This window comes from Dipodomys merriami, unplaced genomic scaffold, assembly GCF_024711535.1.
Source record: "Dipodomys merriami isolate MVZ:Mamm:240054 unplaced genomic scaffold, mDipMer1.0.p SCAF_48, whole genome shotgun sequence".
In the NCBI taxonomy this organism is placed as follows: domain Eukaryota; kingdom Metazoa; phylum Chordata; class Mammalia; order Rodentia; family Heteromyidae; genus Dipodomys; species Dipodomys merriami.
Window position 1 is genome coordinate 2,980,807 of NW_027206046.1, and position 22,923 is coordinate 3,003,729.

The following is a 22,923-nucleotide window of genomic DNA, read 5'->3' on the forward strand; positions in this document are numbered from 1 at the left end:
GAATTCCCTTGGCCTTTTCCCAGAGGGCCATGCCCCTGTGCCCAGCCCACCTTCCGATCCCTGTTTCCCTGGCTTGGTGTGTGGAGCCCCAGGCAGCCACCCACCTGGGGCCACCTCCAGGCTCTGCAGAATCTCCATCCCCACACCCCCAGGGTCTGGATGGGAAATATGGCCTGTAAGGGCTGCAGGGGACACCACGGGAAGGGGAGGGAAGCTCACACTCAGCTCTGATTTCTGCGCTGTTTCCTGTGGCTAACTGCCACGGGCTGCGCCACCAGCTGTGCTATATAAGGCCCGCTGCCCGGGCGGCAGGACAGGAGAAAGCTTGGACCCCCTCCGCTGCCAAGTCGTGCTCAGGACCTGGTGAGCCCCACTTCTAGTCCCTCTCCTCATCCTTGCTCTTCACTGCCTGGCTCGCTGCTCCTGACACCCCATTTCTTTGACCTTCCTCCTTTCCCTACTCCTTATTTCCACTTTGTGCTTTGGAGTGTTCTTTCTCTCCATTCGCCTGAAGTTCTCTTTCTACCCCACCTGAGATCAAGACATTCCCCCCCCCCCCCCCCGCAACCCTCGCAAACCCCAAATGGCCCTCACTTTGGATCTTCATACCTCAGGGGGTCCTGCATTTCCCATGTGAGTGAGCCAGTCCGGGTGCGTGTACATTGTTCAAGAGTCCCCCTTAAGGAGTATGCATTGGGGAACGAAGTGCAGGAATAACGGGATGTGGAGAAATCTCTCCATGTGCTGCCAGATGGGAAATGGTTTTTCCAGAAACTTTTTAGGGTTCACTCTGACCTCTCAGCCCTGCAGAAGCATGAGGCTGAGGGCTATCCAGGCTGAGGATCCCCAGTTTGCTCCCTGCTCAGAGATCGGACTTGGAGGGGAGACCCCTGTGCTAGCAGAGTCTGCTACTTCCTTGGCTGAGAAATGGGCGTGTGGGGAGGGGGTGGATGGGGGAGATTGTAGTGGCTTTAGGGCCAAGGAATATGCAATGTGGGGTTGCTTTGATCTTCCTTTGTCCCAAGTGCTTTTGGATCTTTTTCCAGAAAGGAGAATTCTTCTTCTTTTCTACCACACCCTGGACTTTGGGGATTGAAGGGAATTTTTTAAATTTTTTATTTTTTTCTGCCAGCTTTGAGGCTTGAACTCAGACACTAGAAGCTATCCCTGAGCTTTGTTTTGGGTTTTTTCTTTCTTTCTTTCTTTCTTTTTTGCACAAGGCTAGTGCTCTACCACTTGAGCTCCACTTCTGGCTTTTTCATGGTTAAACGGAGATAAAAGTCTCTGGGATTTGTTTGCCTCGCCTGACTTTGAACCATGATCCTCAGATCTCAGTCTCCTAAATAGCTAGGATTATAGGTGTGAGTCACCAGCACCCGGCAAAGGTGCTGAATCTTGAATCTCCAAGAATGGGTTCAATTCTGGGGTGGCCAGAGCTTTCAGGGAGGGGGGAAGAATTAAAAATATGCAGCAAAGTGGGTGCCTGGGCCACCCTATTATCCGGCCTGGTATTCTCCCTGCACCCCTGCAGCCCGAATATCATGCTTAGTTATTGGGGGGCTCTGGCGTCTCACAGTGCACCCTGTCTGCTTCCCCTCCACTGGCTCCTGGCCATGGAAGACTCAGCCAGGCCCCAAACAAACCAGAATGTGTTCCAGCTGCGGCCCGTGCACATCTGGGAATGTGTTCTTGGAGTGAGTGTGGCTATATTTGCACCTCCCAAGCCTGTCTGTCCTAAGAAGGGCCACTGTGGGGGGTGAGAAGGTGACAGGGCTGCATAGCTTTCATATACATCCCCCTTCCGTGTAAAATGGTGAGTTCCAAGCCGGGTGTTCATGCCTGTAATCCTACCTAGTCAGGAGGTTGAGATCTGAGGATAGCAGTTCAAAGCCAGCCTGGGCAGGAAAGTCTGTGAGACTCTTGATCTCCAATTAACCACCAGAAAATCGGCAGTGGAGCTGTGGCTCAAAGTGGTAGAGTGCTAGCCTTGAGCCAAAGAGCTCAGGGACAGTGCCTAGGCCCAGAGTTCAAGCCCTACCACTGACAAAACAATAAAGATGGGGAAACACAAAGCAAAAGCCCCCCAAGTGGAGTCTTAAAAGTCATTAAGCCATTCAGAGGCTGCGAGGAGTGAACCCTAGTCTCTTTCATCGGCAAAGAACCTCCTCTTTACAAACCCTCTCCTCTCCCCTCGTCTCTTCCCCTCTCTGCCCCTCCTTTCCCTTCCCCTTTCCTCCCTTCTTTCTTCTCTTTCCCTCTTCTCCCCTGCCTTGCCTCTCCTCCCCTCTTCTTTCCTTTTTCTCCTCTTTTCCCCTCTACTCCTTCCTCCCCTTCCTTCTGTTCTCCTCTTTCCTCTCCTTTTCCTTCTTCCTCTTCCCTCCCTTCCTCTTTTCTTCTTTCCCTTCCCCTCCTTCCCCCTCCCCTCCCCTCTCCCTTATGCCCTGTTCCAGCTTGCTGGGCCCAGGGATGGAACCTGGATCGAACATGTTTGAACTCAGACTCTGAGCCTATATCTTGCAACTCAAGCAAATGTCGCTCTCACAAGACTTGAGTGTGGCCCGCCCATCCTTGACAGGCAAAGAGATATTTCTGCTTGAGCCATGAGCTGTAACTCTGAAATGGGGGATCTGACAAGCTTTGCTTCTTTGCAGGTCACTGGATCTGAGAAACTTCCCAGGGAATGTTCTAGAGACAGCTGCCTCTGTGAAGCACTCTTGCCCATCTCTTGCCACGTCTCCACAGGACCTGAGAGGAAGATGGGAGGAACCAAAGCCTGGATATTATCCTTCCTGGTCCTGGAAGTCACCTCGGTGTTGGGTACAGGCTAAATATTTGTTGCCTCTCCTCCCTTCTACTTATTACAGTGGAGTCATGTCTGGCTGGGCACTGCTGGCTCAAGCCTGTAATCTTAGCTACTCAGGAGGCTGAGCTGTGAGGATCAGAGTTCAAAGACAGCCTGGGTATGAAAGTTCATGAGACTCTTTTGTCAGTTGTTGGGCTTGTGCTTGAAACCTGAGTGCTGTCCCTAGCTAGTGTTCTATCATTTGAAGCCACAGTTCCACTTCCCATTTTCTGGTAGTTCAGTAGAGATGAGTCTCACAGGAACTTTTCAGCCTGGGTTGGCTTTCAACCATGATTCTTAGACTTCAGCTTCCTGAGTAGTGAGGATTACAGGTGTGTGCCACCAGCGCTGGGCTATGGAACACTTATTTCCAATTAACTACTAAAAAAGCTGAAAGTAGACCTGTGGCTCAAGTGGTAGAGTGCCAGCCTTGAGCAAAATAAAAAAAGCTAAGGGACAGTGCAAAGGCCCTGAGTTCAAGTCCCAGGATGGGCACCAAAAAAAGAAAAAAGTCTGGTCTGCTCTGGGACCCAGTTTACCTCTCTTTTCAGATATAGCAATGGCCTTCTGACTAGAGGCTGTGGGATTGAGTTTTTGTTTGTTGGTGTGGGGCTTGAACTCAGGACCTGAGTGCTGTCCCTGAGTTCTTTTTTTTTTTTTTTTTTTGTTATTGTTGTTGGTCATGGGGCTTGAACTCTGGGCTTGGGCGCTGTCCCTGCGCTATTCAGCTCAAGGTGAGCGCTCTACCACTTGAGCCACAGCACCACTTCCAGTTTTCTAGTGGTTTATTGGAGATAAGAGTCTCACGGACTTTCCTGCCCGGGCTGGCTTTGAACCGAGATCCTCAGATCTCAGCCTTCTGAGTAGCTAGGATTACAGGTGTGAGCCACTGGCGCCTGGCTGTCCCTGAGTTCTTTTGCTCAAGGCTAATACTACTGTGAGCCACAGCTCCATGTCCAGTTTTCTGATGATTAATTGGAGATTAGAGTCTTACAGGGACTTTCCTTCTTGAACTAACATTGAACCTCGATCCTCAGATCTCAGCCTGCTGAGTAGCTAGGGTGACAGGTGTGAGCCACTGGCATCAAACTATGGGATAGATTTATACAATGTTTATACCCTAAACCTGAATTCCAAATATTCAAATTCACAGAACAGAATGTTTTAAATAAAGAGAGGAATGAACAATCATTGGCGGGGGGTGGGGGGGTGGGGGGATGAGGTGGAACCTTAGGAAGATTATCACCCAGGAGAACTAAATTTAACTCTAAGCTTCCTGGCAGCCAAAGCAAAAGGGAATCATAGAGGACCACTGAGTTCTTGGAAGCAGATTTGGGGCTTGGTCTGTTTTTAGTTTAATAAAAATTCTTCTGGCCTAAAGCTCAGTCTCATTATAGACCTTACAGTCAAATTTCCCAGACAGATCAGAATACCTTCGGGGATCCTTGCCCTCACCCCGCTCTGGTAATAATGCTGAAGTCTAGAAAGAACAAATAGAGAGAATCTGCCAGGTGGAACAGATGACTTTCCCACCTCACCTCCCTCTCCTGATTTCCAAGTACACACTTAGATAATGCAAAACATGCTCACAAGCCTTTCTTAAAGCTGTTTGCCTTATAGGCTTGGGGGGGGGGGAGCTCAGATGCAGAGACAAAGGCCGCTGAGCTCTGTATGTGCCTGCCACTGTCTCATTTTCTCCCCTGCCAGCTGCTGTGGATGATGATGATTACCATTCAGCGATCTGAAGGGAAATCGGATTAGGTTGATTAAAAGAGCTCCTATCACCCTAATTAAGCAGCACGGAGAATTCTGGTTTGGCTCCTTGCCTGGGAGTTTATTGTCCACTAAGCTCTCTGAAGCTTTCCTCCCATGAAGTAGGGCTGTAGTTCCCCTGGGCCTTGGGACCCTGTGCTAAGACTCTGAGCCCTTCTCAGAAGGGTAGATTTCAATGCTCAATGCCAGACAACTGCCAAGGGAAGAGAAGTGAACACTTGTTGTACCCAATATTGAGGTGAAGGGGGTGCTAACAGGCATTCAGCTAGGCTTTTTTTTTTTTTGAGCTCCTTTTTGCTCAAGGCTAGTGTTCTATCACTTGAGCCACAGCACCACGTCTGTGATTAATTGGCGATAAGAGTCTCATGGGGTTTCCTGCTGGGGCTGGCTTAGAACCATGATCCTTAGATCTTCACCTCCTGAATAGCTAGGATTACAGGCATGCACCACAAGCTCCCAACTGCTAGGTATTGTTGTTGTTGTTCTTTAGGGCCTGGGCACTGTCTCTGAGCTTCTTTTGCTTGATGCTAGCATTCTACCACTTGAGCCACGCTGCCACTTTTGGCTTTTTCTGTTTATGTGGTACTGAGAAACCCAAGGCTTCATGCATGCTAGGCAAGCACTCTACCACTAAGCCACATCCCCAGCCATATTCATGTATTTTTATTTTTATTTGGCTTGAACTCAGGATCTGGGTGCTGTCCCTTAGGGTTTTTTTTTTCTCCTCAAGACTGGCTCTACACTACTTAAGCTACAGCTCTACTTCTGGCTTTTTTCTGGTTAACTGGAAATAAGAATATCACAGATGTAGCCAGGCACCAGTGGCTCATGCCTGTGATCCTAGCTACTCAGGAAGCTGAGATCTGAGGATTGCAGTTCAAAGCCAGCCCAAGCAGGAAAGTCCATGAGACTCTTTTCTCCAATTAACCAACAGAAAACTGGAGATGGTGCTATGGCTCAAGTGATAGAGCATTCACCTTGAGCTGAAGAGCTGAGGGACAGTGCCCAGACCCACAGTTCAAACCCCACAACTGACAAAAAAAAAAAGGGGGAGAATATCATGGATGTGTCTGACTTTTTTGGGGGGGGCGGTCCAGTCGTGGGACCTGAACTCTGGGCCTGTGCGCTGTCCCTCAGCTCTTCAGCTCAAGGCTAGCGCTCTACCACTTGAGCCACAGCGCCACTTCCGGCTTTTTTTCTTTTTGCTTATGTGGTGCTGAGGAATGGAACCCAGGGCCTCATGCATGCAAGGTCAAGTGCTCTACCACTGAGCCACCTTCCCAGCCCTGGATGTGTCTGACTTTGAACCAGGATCCTCAGATTTGAGTAGCTAGGATTATAGGTGTGTGCCACCAGTGATAGGCATTGTTTTAAGTTGGTTTCATGAATGAGCCTTTGTAACTCCCACAATCCTTTTAGGCCAGAGCTATCCTGGTCCTCACAGGGTCTGGGAGAATGTGGGGCCAGGTAGTTAAGTAGCTAGCTAGCCCCAGGTTCCACAGGGAGGAAGGGGCAGAGCCTGAAGCTCTCACAACCTTACTTTCCTACACTTCAGAGATGTTCACATCCATCTCATGGGATCCTCCTGCCAATCATCCTTAGGGGGTGGGGTTATCTTCTGCATTTTACAGACAAGACTCTGTTGGGCCCAGAAGAATAGACCTAGACCAAAGCAAGAATGCCAGTCCAGTAGTAACTGGTGATTCATTTCCAGAGTGAGATTGACAAGGAGACCATTCATCATACATGTACCTGGTGGCTTTATGTCAGGTCTCTTTCCGTTAATTATCACCCTGGGGGTTGCCTCAGACCAGATGAAACAGTGATTGCTAATGCATCCCGATTTTGTAGGGGAAAAGACTCAGAAGGATAAAGCCTTTCTGAGATTGCACAGCGGCAGGAAGTGGCAGAGTGGGGATTTGAACTCAGGTTTCATCTCCATACCATACTGTATCCCCTCATCATGCAACACCTCTGATTAGTCCCAGATTCTTACTCAGCTTCTTCTTCTGGCTCACAGGGAGGCAGATGATGCTGAATCCTTTGGTGAGAAGAATCCAGCCTGGAAAGAGGACCTCCAACACCTTTGCCAAGCCTGCTGAGCCCCCAGAGAGTGAGTTCTTCCTGGAGTAGGGAGGTCCAGGCAAGGGATGGGGGGGTGCTTTACTACACTTGCTAAGTGAGTCTCTAAAGCCAGGGAAAATCCACTTTTATTCTATCTATTTATCTATCTATCTATCTATCTATCTATCTATCTATCTATCTATCTATCTATCTATCTATCTATCTATCTATCTGGTGCTTGTCCTGGGCTTGAATTGAAGGCCTGGGAAATGTCTCTGAGCTTTTATTCTCTATCACTTGAGTGAGCCACGGTTCCTTTTCCAGCTTTGTGCTGGTTAACTGGAGATAAGAGTGGACTCATGGACTTTCCTGCCCAGGTTGGCTTTGAACTGTGATCCTCAGATCTCAGCCTCCTGAGTAGCTAGGATTACAGGTGTGACTGGGTAGAAACCCACTTTTATACAGGGCATTAGGCCTCCATCTTTGTCCAAGCAGAGAGACTCAGTAGACAGCTCAGAATCAGTAAGTGTCTAACATACTCCAGGAAAGCTATAGAGCTTGCTAGGACCTGGAGCCCAAGCTGGTGGGGAGGGAAGGGTCTTAGGAAGGAGAGACCAGCAGGGCTCAGATCCCCAGTACCCTGTGTCTTTGCTAAGAAGTTTTATGGCTTTCTCACTTTGAGCTGAAATGCTCAGGAACAGAACCCAGGCCCAGAGTTCAAGACCCACAACTGACAAAAAAACAAACAACAACAACAAAAAGAAAAAACAAGAAATTTTATGGCTTGGCACTGGTGGCTCATGATTTAAAGCCAGCCCAGGCAGAAAAGTCTATGAGACTCTTATCTCCAATTGACCACTAAAAAACCAGAAGTAGAGCTGTGGCTCAAGTGGTAGAGCATTGTCCTTGAGTGACAAAGCTAAGGGACAGTGCTTAGACTCTGAGTTCAAGCCCCAAGACCACACACACATGCACATGTACGTGTTTATGCGTGCGCATGTGCACACATGCACACATACAAATTACACTGGGAAGTGTCGTGTTCCAAGTTGTATGGCAAAAGAATATACAGTCTGGGAGGGGTGAGGATGGGGTAATGAGGAGACTTGAGGTAGAAACCAGCCAGGAAATTGCTACCAGTTCTTCCAGGACCATGAGGACTTGAAAGGAGGAGTTGGCATTGTACAGGAAAAGTCACCTTAGAGAGATGGCTGGTGAAATCAGGTGCTGGTGGCTCATACCTGTAATCATAGCTACTCAGCAGGCTGAGATCTGAGGAGCACAGTTCAAAAGCCAGCCTGGGTAGGAAAGTCTATGAGATTTTTATCTCTAATTAACTACCAGAAAACTGGAAGTGGAATTGTGGTTCAAAGTAGTAGAGCACTAGTCTTGAGTAAAAGAATTCAGGGACAGCATCCAGGTCCTGAGTTCAAGCACCAAACCAACCAACCAACAAACAAAAAATCAATCCCACAGCTTCTAGTCAGAAGGCCATTGCTATATCTGAAAGCAGATGCCCAGCTGTGTCCCAGAGAAGACCTGACTTTTTTTTTTTGGTCCCCATCCTGGGATTTGAACTCAGGGCCTTTGCACTGTCCCTTAGATTTTTTGCTCAAGGCTGGCACTCTACCACTTGAACCACAGGTCCACTTCAAGCTTTTTTAATAGTTAATTGGATTTAAGTGTTCCATAGCCAGGTGCTGGTAGCTCACACCTGTAATCCTAGCTCCTCAGGAGGCTGAGATCTGAGGATCATGGTTCAAAGCCAGCCTGGGCAGGAAAGTCCATGAGACTTTTTTTTTTTAAATCGGTTGTGGGCCTAAAAATAAAAAATAAAAAAAACCCAAAAGAGATGGGGAGGGGTGATGAGCAGGTCCAGGGAAGATTCTCAAAGGATCAAACAGGAAAGGAGGACCGGCTGTCACTTGTCACTCCAGCAAGAGCTTCTCCCCCAATCTGTCCCATCAGGTCCTGGTGAGTGGACAGCGTGGTTTAACATTGACCACCCAGGCGGGAAGGGTGACTATGAGCGCCTGGATGCCATTCGCTTCTACTACGGGGACCGAGTGTGTGCCCGGCCCCTCCGGCTGGAGGCCCGGACCACTGATTGGATGCCTGCAGGCAGCAATGGCCAAGTGGTCCATGGCAATCCCCGAGAGGGCTTCTGGTGCCTCAACCGGGAACAGAGGCCCGGCCAGAACTGCTCCAATTACACTGTGCGCTTCCTCTGTCCACCAGGTGAGTGCGGGACTCCCCCTCACCCCACCCCATCTCGGCCCCCCTCCAACCCTAGATGGGCCAAACCTGGACCTGAACATGACTCCCAGACACGCATTTGACTCTGCAATGTAATCCAAGTGGTAGCCAGGCACCGATAGCTCAGTCATCCTAGCTAATTAGAGAGCAGAGATTTGAGTTTCCTAGTTCGAAGCCAGCCCAGGCAGGGTTGTTCCTAAGACTTTTATCCCCAATTAACCAGAAAACAAATGCAGAAAGTAGAAATATGGGGGCTGGGAAGTTGGCTCAGTGGTAGAGCGCTTGCCTTGCATGCCTGAAGCCCTGGGTTCGATTCCTCAGCACCACATAAGCAAAAAGAAAAAAGAAAAAAGCCGGAAATGGTGCTGTGGCTCAAGTGGTAGGGCACTAGCCTTGAGCTGAAGAGCTGAGGGACAGTGCCCAGGCCCAGAGTTCAGGCCCCATGACCGGACCCCCCCCCCCAAAAAAAAGAAAGTAGAAATATGGCTCAAGTAGTAGGGTGCTAGTCTTGAGCAAAAGAGCTCAGGGACAACAATGCCCAGGATTCGAGTTCAAGCCCCAGGACTAGTACAAGAAGAGGAAGGAGGAGGAGGAGGAGGAGGAGGAGGAGGAGGAGGAGAGAAGGAGGAGGAGGAGGAGAAGAGGAGGAGCAGAGGAGGAGGAGGAGGAGCAGAGGAGGAGGAGGAGGAGCAGAGGAGGAGGAGGAGGAGGAGGAGGAGGAGGAGGAGGAGGAGGAGGAGGAGGAGGAGGAGGAAGAAGAAGAAGAAGAAGAAGAAGAAGAAGAAGAAGAAGAAGAAGAAGAAGAAGAAGAAGAAGAAGAAGAAGAAGAAGAAGAGGAGGAGGAGGAGGAGCAGGAAGAGGAGGAGGATGGGGGAGGAGGAGGAGGAGAGGGAAAGAAGAGGAAGGGGGGAGGAGGGAGGGAGAAGGAAGAGGAGGAAGAAGAGGAGGACTGGGAATGTGGCTTAATGGTAGAGTGCTTGCCTAACATGCATGAAGCCCTGGACTCAGTTCCTCGGTAAGTACCACATACACAGAAAAAGCCAGAAGTGGTGCTGTGGCTCAAGTGGTAGAGTGCTAGCCTTGAGCAAAAGAAGCTCAGGGACATTGCCCAGGCCCTGAGTTCAAGCCCTAGGGCTGACAAAGAAAGAAAGAAAGAAAGAAAGAAAGAAAGAAAGAAAGAAAGAAAGAAAGAAAGAAAGAAAGAAAGAAAGAAAGAAAGAAAGAAAGAAAGAAAGAAAGAAAGAAAAAAAAGAAACCCAAGTAGTATCCTTAGGCTGTGAGCCTTTATGGGTTCTCTCCGCCAGCCTGCTGTGCTGAATTGGAGTAAGGCGGTTGGAAGGGCCACAGAATCTGGATGGGGCCGAGCTGTTGGGGTTCGAATCTCCATCCTACCATACATCCTACTGTGTTCTTAGATTAGACATGTTTTCTCAAGCTCCCATAACTTCAGATTTCTCACAAGTAAAACAGAGGTAATAGTAAATCTTCATAGGTTCTGTGTGTGTGTGTGTGTTGGCACTGAGGCTTGAATTCAGGGCTTTTTACTCTTGCTTAGCTTTTTCCTTCAAGGTTAGTGCTCTACCACTGAGCCACAGCTCCACTTCTGTCTTTTTGGTGGCTAATGAGAGATAAACATCTTATAAACTGTTGTTTTTTTTTTTTGTTTTTTTTTTTTTTTGGTCATAGGCTTGAACTCTGGGCTTGGGCACTGTCCCTCAGCTCTTCATCTCAAGGCAAGCACTCTACTGCGTGAGCCACAGTGCCACTTCCAGTTTTCTAGTGGTTTATTGGAGATAAGAGTCTCATGGCCTTTCCTGCCTGCGCTGGCTTTGAACCTCAGTCCTCAGATCTCAGCCTCCTGAGTAGCTAGGATTATAGGCATGAGCCACCGGTGCCCGTCGAGTCTCCCTAAACTTTTTAGTCTAGGTTGGCCTTGAATCTCAATCCTCAGATCTCAGCCTCCTGTATATTTAGGATTGCAGACAATGAGCCACTAGTGTCTATCTTCCTTTGTGCAAATTAGAGACTCTGCTTCTCCTTTTAAAAAAATATTGTGATTGTAAAGGTGATGTACAGAGGGGTTACGATTACATAAGTCAGGTGATGAGTACATTTCTTTTTGGTTATTACTCTTTCCCTCTCTCTCTCCCAGTTTTTCCTTCCCATCCTCACCCACAAAGTTCTTTTCCACATAGTGTCTAGAGTCGATGCTGCTTCTAGAAGCTCTGGACTTCTTATTTGGGGGAGGATCACTGAGATAAAGATAACTCTCAGTGTCATCCATGATGGAAATGGAAATCCTGTCTCTCCTCACCAGCTTCTGGCTCAGACTTCCCTACCCAGTCCCCTAGGGAGGGAAAGGAAGCCACATCTCTCTGTGAATCCCACTTTTCAGGGTCCTTGCGTGGAGATGCGGAGCGCATCTGGAGCCCTTGGTCTCCCTGGAGCAAGTGCTCAGCGGCCTGTGGTCACACCGGAGTCCAGACCCGCACACGCACCTGCCTGGCAGAGACCGTGTCAATGTGCACTGAGGCCACAGAAGAGGGCCAGCTCTGCGTGAGCCAGGCCTGCAGAGGTACCCTGCTCCCTCCTGTCACTGGACAAGAAAGGGTGGAGGGTTAGAGGGTTAGCCTGAATCCGATTATTCACTCTCACCTAGTCTTAATTCAGCATGTATCATCAAAGGCTGTGATGGGTGATAATGAGAGTAGCATAGGAACACAGAGCTGGGTCAGAGATTGTAGCTTGGAGAAATCCAGGAAGACCTGCTGGAGGAGGTATCCTGAGCTAAGTTGGATGGATGGGCAGGAATTAGTCACCCAGGCAAGCAAGGGAGGGTTACAAAGGCTTGAGGAGGAAGGGAGAGAATGTGAAGTCTGGAACGTGGGTGGAAGACTGGGTCAGAATCCATAAAACCGAGCTGACGTGGCTCTTTGTCCAAACAGCATGTGACCTGACCTGCTCCATGGGGCAGGCAAATGCTGACTGTGATGCCTGCATGTGCCAGGATTTCATGCTTCATGGGGTTATCTCCCTCCCTGGGGGGGCCCCTGCCTCAGGGGCTACTGTCTACCTGCTGACCAAGACACCCAAGATGCTCACCCGGACAGACAGTGATGGCAGGTTCCAAGTCCCCGGCTTGTGTCCAGATGGCAAAAGCCTCCTGAAGGTCACCAAGGTCAAGTTTGCCCCCATTGTGCTCACCATGCCAAAGACCAGCCTGAAGACAGCCACTGTCAATGCAGAATTCACCAGGGCAGGTAACTCTGTGGTGTGCTCAGTGCTAGCTTTCTCAGCTTATGCCAAGAAAACCCAAATCTTTACTATCATCCATAGGCCCTAGATCATTGGGGGGCTCCCTCATTGTTCCTACATTCCCCCCAACATGCAGCCACTCTACTCCAGCCACAATGCCTCCTAACTTTTCTGCAAATATAGCTGTCTCTGGGCCTTTGCACTTGCTGTATATATTTTGTATGGCGTGTTCTTCCCCCATACATTGATAGGTCTGGCTCCCTAAAGGATGAGCTGTTCCCTAGTCACTTTGTGTATGTGTGTGTACACTTGTGTGCATATGTGTGCGTTAGATGCTTTCCCATAGCTTTCTTGCTCAAGGCTGATGCTTTACCTCTTGAAACACACATCCACCTTCAGCTTTTTGCTGGTTCATTGGCAATTAGAATAGCACTGACTTTCCTGCTTGGGGCTTTGAACTATAATCCTTAGATTTCAGCTTTCTGAGTAGCTAGGATTACAAGCATGAGCCACTACTTCCCCGAGCCCCCCCTCTGCCCCCCCCCCCCCCGCTCCCTTACTGTCAACTTATCTGTAGGAGGTTTGGAGATCATGGTTGGGAGCTCAAACTGGCACTGACTGGCCAAAAACTCTGCTGGGAACAATCAAACATGAATATGACATTATTCAAACAGCCATTTCTGTCCCAGGAATCATGGCTGACACAAGGTTTCTTGGATTCCCCATTGTCCCACTCAGTTTATGCCTGAGAAGCCCCACAAACAGGTTCTGAGATAAGGTGTGATGGGGAAAACTCTATTCCAATCTAGTTCCTCTAGAAACAAGCTCAAACTGGGCACCCACAGCTCACACCTATAATCCCAGCTATTCAGGAGGCTGAGATCTGAGGATTGAGGTTTGAAGCCAGTCAAGACAGGAAAGTCTGTGGGATTCTTACCTCCAATTAACAACCCCCTCCCCCTCAAAAAAAAAGAAAAGAAATAAAGAAAAGGTGGAAGTGGAGATGTGGTTTAAGTGGTAGAGCACCAGCCTTGAATTAAAAAAAAAAAACCAAGCCACAGTGCAATGCCTTGAGTTCAAGCCTCAATATTGGCATAAAAAAGAAAAGAAAGAGGGGGGGAAGGATGGAGGGAAGGAAAGAAGGAGGGAAGGGAGAAAGGAAGGAAGGAAGAAAAGAAAGAAGAAGAAAGAAAGGGAGAGGAAGGAAGGAAGGAAGAAAGGAAAGAAAGGAAGAAAAGGAACGGAAAGGAAAGGAAAGGGAAAGGGAAAGAAAGGAAAGGAAACACTCAGAGTGGGGTGAAGCTATTCAACTTAAGCACCAACAAATACCTGAGAGAACAACTCTATAGAACCTGTTATTAAACAAACAAATAAACAAAGCACAAATAAATAAATGTTTCCCATCTTCTGTCGCAGAAACTCCCTACATTGTGATGAACCCTGCGAGCAAAGCACGGAGAGCTGGTCAGAGTGTTTCCCTGTGCTGCAAGGCCACGGGCAAGCCCAGTCCAGACAAGTATTTCTGGTGTGTATGCTGCCAGCCGCCCTGCTCAGTTCTCTTCTTGGAAATCAGCTTGCTTCCATTGAGTCTAAATAATAATAATAATAACCAACAGACAAGTGTTAGCAGTCAGGCCCTGGGGCATGGCCTGGATATGCTTAATTGTAAATAGGGATTCCTGGGTAGAGGCTGCCCAAACTATACCAGTAAGCGCACTGGCATCTCAATGCTGGGGTCTTCCAGACTATCTCTGCTCACAGGGATCTGACCTGCATACCCAGAACAAGATTTCTCCAGTTTTCATGCTTCTGTATCAAAGACAGACAAGGCCAGAATACCCCAGTGCTATGAGTCCTGCTTTTTTTTTTTTTTCCGGTTGGTCATGGGGCTTGAACTCAGGGACTAAGTTCTGTCCCTGAGCTTTCTTTTTTTTTTTGGTGGGGGAAGGTCAGTTGTGGGGCTTGAACTCTGGGCCTGGGTCCTGTCCCTCAGCTCTTCAGTTCAAGGCTAGTGCTCTACCACTTGAGCCACAGTGCCTCCGGTTTTCTGGTGGTTTACTGGAGATAAGAGTCTCACAGACTTCCCTGCCCGGGCTGGCTTTGAACTGTGATCCTCAAATCTCAGTCTCCTGAGTAGCTGGGATTACAGGCATGAGCCACTGGCGCCCAGCTGTCCCTGAGCTTTTTTTTTTGTTCAAGGCTGGTGTTCTACCGGTTTGAGTCACAGTTCCACTTATGATTTTCTGGTGGTTAATTGGAGGTAAGAGTCTCACAGACTTTCCTATGTGGGCCGGCTTTGTCCTGTGGTCCTCAGATCTCAGCCTTCTAAGTAGGTAGGGTTATAGGCAAGAGCCACCAATACCTGGCTAAGCCTGCCTTTTTAAATTTTTATTTTTAATGCTAGTCCTAGGGGCTTGAATTCAAGGCTTAGACACTGTCCCTCAGCTTTTATATTTAAGGCTCATGCTCTATCACTTGAGCCACAGCTCTACTTCCAGCTTTTTTGTGGTTAATTAGAGATAAGAGTCTCAGGGACTTTCCTGCCCAAGTCTGGCTTTGAACTGTGATCCTCAGATCTCAGCATCTGAGTAGTAGGATTACTGGTGTGAGACAGTGCCTCGCCAGTCCTGCTTTTCCATAGTTATTTTGGAGATAGAGTCAAGCAAACTTTTCTGCCTGCACTGACTTTGAACCTCAATCCTATAGATCTTAGCCTCCTGAGTAACTAGGATTACAGGCATAGACCCACTGCCTGGCTTCATTCCTGTTGTTTTGTAAAACAGAGAGGTGAGATGATACATCCAAGGATGCACAGCCAGTTAAGTGTGGGGGGGGGGGGAGGACTAGGGATACCCAATTACTCCACTCCCAGTGCAATCAATATTCTTAGGTGAGCCATGTCACAAGTGATGCTGAGATCTGCAGGAACTCATCCTCCATCCATCTTCCTAGCTGTTTGGTCCTGGCACTGTCCCCATGGATACCCTCCACCCCCCTCCCCCAATATGCGCAGCTTACTCAGGCTTGACTTCTCCATCCTTGCAGGTATCACAATGACACGCTACTGGATCCGTCCCTCTACAAGCACGAGAGCAAGCTGGTACTGAGAGATCTGCAGCAGGACCAGGCTGGAGAGTACTTTTGTAAGGCACAGAGTGATGCTGGGGCTGCAAAGTCCCAGGTTGCTCAGCTCACAGTCATAGGTAAGCCTATCTGGTTCCCAGGGATCCTGGGCCTGCCACAGGACTGGTGGTGAAAACTCAGGGTTTTCTGTGGTATGCCCTCAGGGACACAGAGATAGCACAGAAGTCAAGGGCTGTGGGCTTTATTTTTGGCGGCAGGGGTGGGGGGAGAGGAGAGATGAGAGAGTAGGGTTAGTGCATACGTGTGTGTGTGTGTGTGTGCGTGCATGTGTGTGTGTGTGTGTGTGTATTGATCCTAGGCTTGAACTCAGGACCTGGGCCCTGGGCACTGTCCTTGAGCTTTTGTGCTCAAGGCTAGCGCTCAACCACTTGAGCCACACTTGGATTTTGGGTGATTAATTGGAGGTAAGAGTCTCAAGGAATTTCCTGCCTGGCCTGACTTTGAATTGCGATCCTCAGATCTCAACTTCTAGATTAGCTAGGATTAGTGAGCCACTGACACCTGGCCAGAAGGTAATTTTTTTGGCCAGTCCTGGGGCTTGAACTCAGGGCCTGGGCACTGTTCCTGAGCTTTTTTTTTGTTCAAGGCTAGCACTCTACTACTTGAGCCACAGTACCACTTTTGGCTTTTTCTGTTTATGTGGTACTGAGGAATGGAACCCACGGCTTCATTCATATTAGGCAAATACTCTACTACTGAGCCACATTCCCAGCCCCAGAAGGTGATTTTTTTTTTTTTTTTGGTTGGTCGTGGGGCCTGAACTGTGGGCCTGGGTGCTGTCCCTCAGCTCTTCAGCTCAAGTCTAGTACTCTAGCACTTGAGCCACAGCACCACTTCTGGCTTTTTCTGCATTTGTGGTGCTGAGCAATTGAATCCAGGGTCTCATGCATGCAAGGCAAGCACTCTACCACTGAGCCACCTTCCCAGCCCCAAGGTGATTTTTGTTTTTTTTTTACTGGGGTTTGGAGTCTGGGCTTTGAGATTTCTGGGTAAGAGCAGCTCCACTTGATGAGTATGGACGGGATTGGGAGAAATGGGGGAGACAATAGAAGGGTGACATCAATCAAGATGCATTGTACTCATAATCTGACTTGTTGAATTTAAACTCCTTATACACTGAGTGCTATGGCTCATGCCTGTAATCCTTGCTACTCAGGAGACCGTGACCTAGAGAATAGCCATTTGAATGAATACAGTCTGGGCAGAAAAATCTGCAGACGCCATCTTCAATTAACCAGCAAAAAAAAAGCTGCATGGGAGGTTTGACTCAAGTGGTAGAGTGCCAACTGAGCAAAAAAGTGGAAGGAGTGTGAGGTCCTGAGTTCAGGCTCCAGTACTTAATCTTAGAGAATAGGGAGGACCTGTGTGTGGAGGTGGAGATGCTGCAAATTTAGGGGCTGGAGTGGGCAAAGGTACAAAAGTGGAGGATGAAGGGGACTTTATATGAAAGGGTGACCCAGATGCTTCTAGTAGAGAACTTTGGGGGAGGGGAAGAGACAAAGGCCGAAGACCTATCAGAAGCTTGTCTTTGGAAACTGAGAGGGAAGAAGAATTATCTTAGTAATTGGCTCAAACAAAGCATAACAAAACAAAACAAAAAGCAGAGAAAGAGAAAATATATTGCAAGAATTAATGGATATTACCCAGGCTCCAAGAAAGTTGAGCAACAGATGTCAGACCACAAAAAACTAGATTTGGGGTCACAGCAGAATTGTAGAGCCTCCCTTCCACCCCAGCATTGATTCCCAACCCATCCCACCAATGAGCCCTGTTTGACACAGTAATTGTTTTCTTTCTCCTTCCTTCCTTCCTTCCTTCCTTCCTTCCTTCCTTCCTTCCTTCCTTTTTCTTCCTTTCTTTTTTCTTTCTCCTTCCTTCCTTTTTTCTTTCTTTCTTTTTTTGGTGCCAGTTGCTGGGGCTTTAACTCAGTGCCTGGGCACTGTCCCTGAGCTTCTTTTGCTCAAGGTTATTGCTCTACCACTTGAGCCACAGCTTTACTTCTGGCTTTCTTGGTAGTTAAGTGGAGACTTAACAGACTTTTCTGCCCAGGCTGGCTTTGAACCATGATCCTCAGATCTCAGCCTCTTGTGTAGCTAGGATTATAGACACAAGCCACTGGTGTTCAGGTGGTACAGTGATTTTATTATTATTATTATTTTTTTTTTTTGCTCGGTTGTGAGGCTTGAACTCTGGGCCTGGGCCCTGTCCCTGCGCTCTTCAGCTCAAGGCGAGTGCTCTACCGCTTGAGCCACAGCACCATTTCCGGTTTTCTAATGATTTATTGGAGATAAGAGTCTCCCGGACTTTCCTGCCCGGGCTGGCTTTGAACCGCAATCCTCAGATCTCAGCCTCCTGAGTAGCTAGGATTACAGGCGTAAGCCACTGGCACCCCGCTGGTACAGTAATTTTTAAAGATTTATTTTATAATCTTTAAATAGTTGTATGAAGGAGTTTTAATTCAACAGATCAGTTTATAAGTACAATGTGTCTTCATCAGTGATACTTCTTACATCATTTCCCTCCATGGCACAATGATTTCTTTCTTTTCTTTTCTTTTTTTTTTTTTTTTTTTGGTGTTGGTCCTAGGACTAGGACTTGAACTCAGAGCCTGGGCAATGACCCTGAGCTGTTTTGCTCAAGATTAATTGTCTACCATTGCAACCATGATTCCATTTTTGGGGTGGTTAATTTGAGGTAAGAGTCTCACTGGGACTTTTCTGCCCGACTGGATTGACACGCAATTCTCTGATCTGAGTCTTCTGAGTAGCTAGGATCACAGGTGTGAGCCACTAGTGATTTTTTTTTTTTTGGTCAGTTGTGGAACTTGAACTTAGGGCCTGAGCACTGTCCCTAAGATTTTGTACTCAAGGTTAATGCTCTACCACTTTAAGCCACAGCTTCTCTTCCAATTTTTTTTGGTGCTTAATTGGAGATAAGAGGTTCACAGGGACTTTTCTGCCAGGGCTTTGAACTGTGATCCTCAGATCTCAGCCTCCTTAGTAGCTATAATTACAAGTATGAGCCACCAGCACCCAGTAATAACTACATCTTGTATATCATATATAATACATTATATTTAATATATTATTGTAGATTATATACTTACTATATAACATTATATTTTACATAATATATTATATATTTTATATATATGGCCCTAACTATAGCATAAAGGAGAAATAAATTTAAGTTTAAAATAAAAGCAAATGAATCAATCTAATAAAATAAGAAAATAATTTAAATGCAAATTAGTATTAGTTCAATATCTACATGCTTTGGCACAGCAATCCAAATGGGTAAGCGATGGGCTGGGATGTAGCTCAGTGGCAAAGCGCTTGCCTAGCAAGTGCAACGTCCTGGGTTCGATCCCCAGTACCAAAAAAGAAAAGACAAAAAAATACAGTTAAAAAAAAAACCAAACAAATGGGTAAGCGAAGCTGGGTACCAGTGGCTCATACCTATAATCCTAACAACTTAACAAACTGAGATCTGAAGATCCAGGTTCAAAGTCAGCCTAGGCAGACAAATCTATGAGACTCTATTCCCAAAATAACTAACAAACATTCAGGCTGGAGTTCAAGCCCCAGTACAGGCACAATTACTAACAAAATAAAACCCCAGAGAGGTGACATTGAAGGTTAGCAATGTGACACAGTAGACTAATTTCCTAGGAAGTATGATGTCCCAAGTTTGACACACACACACAAGGCTAGGCACCAAGTTGCTCACCCCTGTAATCCTAGTTACTCAGGAGGCTGAGATCTGAGGATCAGGATTTGAAGACAACCCAGGCAGGCAAATCTGTGAGATTCGAATATCCAATTAATCACTAAAAAGCCAGAGTGGGGGGCATGGATCAAGTGGTTGAGCATGAGCCTTGAGCAGAAAAAACTCAGTGACAGTACCCAAGTCCTGAGTTCAGCACCAACAAAAGAGGGATAGGGAGAGGGTAGAGTGACATAGAAGTATTCTGTGCAGGACATAAACTTACATGCTACCATCACCCCCCTGTCCTCCTCAGCACCTGATGAGCCTCCTTGCAACCCAATCCCTGAGAGCTACCTCATCCGGCTGCCCCACGACTGCTTCCAGAATGCCACCAACTCCTTCTACTACGATGTGGGCCGCTGTCCTGTGAAGACGTGTGCGGGGCATCAGGATAACGGGATCCGGTGTCGGGATGCAGTGGAGAACTGCTGTGGCATCTCCAGAACGGAAGAGCGGGAGATCCAATGCCATGGGTACACACTGCCCACCAAGGTGGCCACGGAGTGCAGCTGCCAACGGTGTGCAGAGACCCGGAGCATCGTGAGGGGCCGGGTCAGTGCTGCGGACAATGGCGAGCCCATGCGCTTTGGCCATGTGTACCTGGGGGGCCATCGTGTGAGCATGACGGGCTACAAGGGCACCTTCACCCTCCATGTCCCCCAAGACACGGAGAGACTGGTGCTCACGTTCGTCGACAGGTTGCAGAAGTTTGTCAATACGACCAAAGTGCTCCCCTTCAACCGCAAGGGGAGTGCTGTATTCCATGAGATCAAGATGCTTCGCCGGAAGGAACCCATCACTTTGGATGCGATGGAGACCAACATCATCCCCCTGGGAGAGGTGGTGGGCGAAGACCCCGTGGCTGAACTGGAAATCCCATCGGAGGCTTTCTACCGACAGAACGGGGAGCCCTATACGGGCAAAGTGCAGGCCAGCGTGACCTTCCTGGACCCCAGGAATATTTCCACAGCCACAGCTGCCCAGAGCGATCTGAACTTTGTCACGGATGAAGGGGACACGCTGCCCCTTCGTACATACGGCATGTTCTCCGTGGACTTCAGAGATGAGACCACAGCTGAGTCACTTAATGCTGGCAAAGTCAAGGTGCACCTGGACTCCACCCAGGTCAAGATGCCGGAGCACGTGCCCACCATGAAACTGTGGTCACTCAACCCAGACACGGGGCTGTGGGAGGAGGAAGGGGATTTCAAGTTCGAAAGCCAAAGGAGGCACAAAAGGGAAGAGAGAACTTTCTTGGTGGGCAACATGGAGATACGCGAGCGACGCCTCTTTAACCTGGACGTCCCAGAAAGCCGAAGATGCTTCATTAAAGTGAGAGCCTATCGGAGTGAGAGGTTCTTGCCCAGTGAGCAAATTCAAGGTGTCGTCGTCTCCGTGATCAATCTGGAGCCCCAAACTGGCTTCTCATCCAACCCCAGGGCTTGGGGTCGCTTTGACAGTGTCATCACAGGCCCCAATGGAGCCTGTCTGCCTGCCTTCTGTGATGACCAAACCCCAGATGCTTATTCTGCCTATGTCCTGGCAAGCCTGGCTGGGGAGGAACTAGAAGCAGTGGAATCTTCTCCTAAATTCAACCCCAATGCGATCGGTGTCCCTCAGCCCTACCTTCACAAGCTCAAGTACCGCCGGACGGACCATGAAGATCCAAGGGTTAAAAAGACAGCTTTCCAGATCAGCATGGCGAAGCCAAGGCCTAACTCTGCTGAGGAGAGCAATGGACCCATCTATGCCTTTGAGAACCTCCGGGCCTGTGAAGAGGCACCCCCTAGTGCAGCCCACTTCCGCTTCTACCAGATCGAGGGAGATCGCTATGATTATAACACCGTCCCTTTCAATGAAGATGACCCCATGAGCTGGACTGAAGACTATCTGGCATGGTGGCCCAAGCCAATGGAATTCAGGGCGTGCTATATCAAGGTGAAGATTGTAGGACCCCTGGAGGTGAATGTCCGATCTCGAAACATGGGGGGCACCCACCGGCAGACAGTTGGGAAGCTGTATGGAATCCGGGATGTGAAGAGTACAAGAGACAGGGACCAGCCGAATGTCTCATCCGCCTGTCTAGAGTTCAAGTGTAGTGGGATGCTATATGACCAGGACCGTGTAGACCGCACACTGGTCAAGGTCATCCCCCAGGGCAGCTGCCGTCGAGCCAGTGTGAACTCCATGCTGCATGAGTACCTGGTCAACCATCTTCCATTGGCGGTCAACAATGACACCAGTGAATACACCATGCTGGCACCCCTGGATCCACTGGGCCATAACTATGGCATCTATACTGTCACCGATCAGGACCCTCGCGTGGCCAAGGAGATTGCACTTGGCCGGTGTTTCGATGGCACGTCTGACGGCTCCTCCAGAATCATGAAGAGCAACGTGGGCGTGGCCCTCACCTTTAACTGTGTGGAGAGGCAGGTGGGCCGCCAGAGTGCCTTTCAGTACCTCCAGCCCCCAGCTGCAGGCCAAGGAAGAGTGCCCTCTTCCAGGAGGCAACAGCGGGCAAGCAGGGGTGGCCAGCGCCGGCGAGGAGAGGTGCCTTCCCTGAGATTTTCTGGAGTTGCTCAGCAGCCTCTGAGCAACTAAGCATTGTGGTTTCTTCATCCTCCTCATGCCCCCACCCCCACCCCACCTCATGTGAGATTGATGTACAGCGCCTTAATTTAAACTCATCTGTTTTGGTGCGATTTGCTTCTTGGTTTTGTTTTGTTTTCCTCACATCTCATTACTTACTGTCCTGGTTCTGATTGGCACAAAATAACAAGAACACAAAATAAAGACCCTTTGTGCCTTTTTTTTTTTTTTCAAAGAGAAACACAAAAGTTGGGTACTGATGGCTCACACCCATAATCCTAGCTACTCTAGAGGCTCAGATTTGAGGATTGTAGTTTGAGCCTGGCCTAGACAGGAAACTCTCCAAGATGCTTATTTCCAATTAACCAGCAAGAAAGCCAGAAGTGGAGTTGTGGTTATATGGTAGAGGCCAGCCTTAAGCAAAGAATAAACAAAAACCTCAGGTGATAACCTAAGGCCCTGAGTTCAAGCCCTGTTCTGGCACCAAAAAAAGAAGGAAAAAAAGGAAAGAAAGAAAGAAAGAATGAAAGAACGAAAGAAAGAAAGAAAGAGAGGAGGAGAAGGAGGTGGAGGAGGAAGAGAAAGAGAAGCAGGAGGAGGAGGAAGAAAAGAAGGAGGAAGGGAAAGAAGGAGGGAAGGAGGGAGGGAATGAGGTAGGAAGGAAGGAAGAAGGAAGGTAGGAAGGAAGGAAGGACAGACACAAGAAATTGGCCACTGGTAAAACCCCACAGCTTGGACTGTTTGTTCCTATTGTGCCATGAATGCAAATGTACTTCTTTTTCTTTTTGCATGGTTTTGCCCACCTCTACAATAATGATAATCTGATGCTAAAAATTAAATAACCAATATAAAGCATATTTCTGGTCCTGCTCCGTAAGATGTATGCAAGGTGTCTATCACAGTTTATAAGTATAAATGGTGGTGAAATAAAAGAAATAAACAATATTTTTACTTGAAATGCAAATTATTATTTTTTTACTCAATTTGGAACTCTAGTATGCCAAGTTAAGATATTGGATATAAGGTAATCATGATATCAGGTTTTAAGACCCCAGGCCCAAAGTCCAGAAGTCCCAAGTCACTCACCTCCATATGCTAAATAAACAGACATGGTACAGGGCAGGGAATGGAGATTGATATGGTAGTCATGGGAAGACAGCACTCCAGTACATCTTCAGCCATCTTAAGGGGTTCAGGCATTGGCTTTAGGTTAAACAGGGAGAATTAGG

The 22,923-nt window shown here is 48.2% G+C and overlaps 1 protein-coding gene across 1 annotated transcript; it reads left to right on the plus strand.

Annotated features, from left to right (window-relative positions):
- Positions 1–300: 300 nt before the first annotated feature.
- Positions 301–22,724, plus strand: Cilp (cartilage intermediate layer protein). Its single transcript, XM_069995167.1, is given in 10 exon segments — positions 301–363; positions 2,652–2,817; positions 6,636–6,728; positions 8,648–8,917; positions 11,331–11,510; positions 11,881–12,195; positions 13,607–13,715; positions 15,236–15,393; positions 19,356–21,664; positions 21,667–22,724. Coding segments are annotated over 9 exon segments (3,696 nt in total). The 5' UTR covers positions 301–363; positions 2,652–2,756; the 3' UTR covers positions 21,868–22,724.
- The last annotated feature ends 199 nt before the right edge of the window (positions 22,725–22,923 follow it).